We start from the raw sequence: 1,706 nt of genomic DNA, 5'->3' as shown, positions 1-1,706 counted from the left end.
ACGGAATAATATACCTCAGCTAACAAGGCTGACATCGGGCTCTAGGGTATAGGCTTAATTCCATCATATTTCGATCTGAATCACTTCTGCGACCGAAGCGATCGTCTAGATGTATCACCCTCAGTAGCATTGTTCTCCCCCTCTTTGGCCCTCATTTCAATAGCCGTCTCCACAACCGCCAACCGACTGCGGATTTCCTCCAGATCACTGCGAATGTTTCCAATCCAGCTGTTCTGGTTATTCAATGAATTCTGCATGGACCTGCAAATAATCAGCCTGCATTCTTTCTCGGGTGGATCGCACGACTGACTTCGTTCGGACATCTAGTCTAAGCGTTGTAAGCAAGCATATCACAAAACACCATTCCGGGGGAGCGGATTGACACTCACTCTGCAAGACATTGGAAGGCGATCATATTGCAGTTCTCGGAGAGATTCTGTCCGGGTTGCTCCAGTTCTTCGTCTGGTCTCGGGCCCGTACTCCAGGTGGGCAGAAGACTTTCCTGACCATCATCCACTGTGATTCCATTGCGGTCGCTGCCAAAAGAGTCGTCCTCCTGAGAACGCTCGTCCTCCGTAATATCCCCCGCCGTGGATCTGGGCGGAATCCAGATATCCTCAGATCCGGAGGATGACAGGGACAGTGCACGTTGTAATCGGCTCCGAAAGCTTTGTCGTTGATCAGTAAACGGAAGTTTTCGAATTCCACCCATAGCTGAATCTGTGTCAAAGTAAGATAACGAGTTTTCAAGTCGGATGTTACAGGAGAAGTCGCTGAGCCTTTTATGAAGAATTTGCTCTCCAAACCGGTGTTTGCGATAGGGTTTGCAAGGCGCACTATCTTCCATCAGTACGTACCGCAATCGTCGCTTAAATTGGCATACATTTTAGCCAATCAGGCACGAAAGTCATTCAAATTTAGAGGAAGGGACTTCGTCAGAAGGCAAAGTTTTTGCCTCTGAAGTCTGTTTCATGTTACCTTAGTACCCGGTGGGGCTCGGTTTAAGAACTCATTGCTACGTTCATTTCCACAGACAGTCATTGTGTTCGAGATATTGAGAAGTACTAAACTGAAGGGTGGTCGTTCTTGTAACTATGAATGTGTTCGGGCGCTGGGAGTCCGGGGGATTCTGAAATACGTAGTCGATAGAGTACAACTCAGACTGACCGAAGCGACTGTCCAGAGTGGTCCATGATCATGCCACAAGCCTTCAGAAAATTTCAGATGAACCAAGGGTACTATCTCAGCTTTTACTGGGACCGGGAGGGGATTTAGGCTCACCTTTCCCATCCATGTGGAGTTCAAGTCGTGCCATTGCTGAAAAGGTCTCTCTGGTTCCTGTTAGTTCATGCAAGCGCTATGCCTCCTCAAAGCGAGGTAGTCTGGTCGGAATGGGAAGAGAAGAACCTTCTCTCCTGGCTGGATGCCCATCGGGCGCTGTCGTGGAAAGCCCGCTCCGACGCATATTATGAACAATATCAGGTGGACCGAAGCGTTGAGTCTCTACGAGGGAAAATGTACCATATCTTGCGCAAGCAACGTCGCTCTGGTGCCACATCGCCTAAGCATTCAGGCAATCGAAACCGAGCAGGAACTGTTCGTCGCTCGGTTGGCCGCAGGGGTTCATTGGCAACCCTCCCTAATAAAAGGCCTGCGCAAAGCAATATTGAAAAGTGGTTTCAAACAATCTTAACAGCCGAGCCTAG

General features: G+C 49.1%; 1 protein-coding gene across 1 annotated transcript; it reads right to left on the bottom strand.

Moving 5' to 3' along the window:
• Positions 1-80: 80 nt before the first annotated feature.
• Positions 81-885, bottom strand: PENARI_c177G08672 (uncharacterized protein; the record flags this gene model as incomplete). The annotated part of the gene is made up of 3 exons (XM_022638089.1): positions 81-261; positions 390-720; positions 858-885. The coding sequence occupies 3 exons, from the start codon at positions 883-885 to the stop codon at positions 81-83; spliced, it is 540 nt and encodes a 179-aa protein (XP_022482056.1).
• Positions 886-1,706: the final 821 nt, after the last annotated feature.

Source organism: Penicillium arizonense, assembly GCF_001773325.1.
Source record: "Penicillium arizonense strain CBS 141311 chromosome Unknown PENARI_contig177, whole genome shotgun sequence".
NCBI classification, from domain to species: domain Eukaryota; kingdom Fungi; phylum Ascomycota; class Eurotiomycetes; order Eurotiales; family Aspergillaceae; genus Penicillium; species Penicillium arizonense.
The sequence above is the reverse complement of the archived record's forward strand: the minus strand, read 5'-3'. Positions and strand labels throughout refer to the sequence as shown.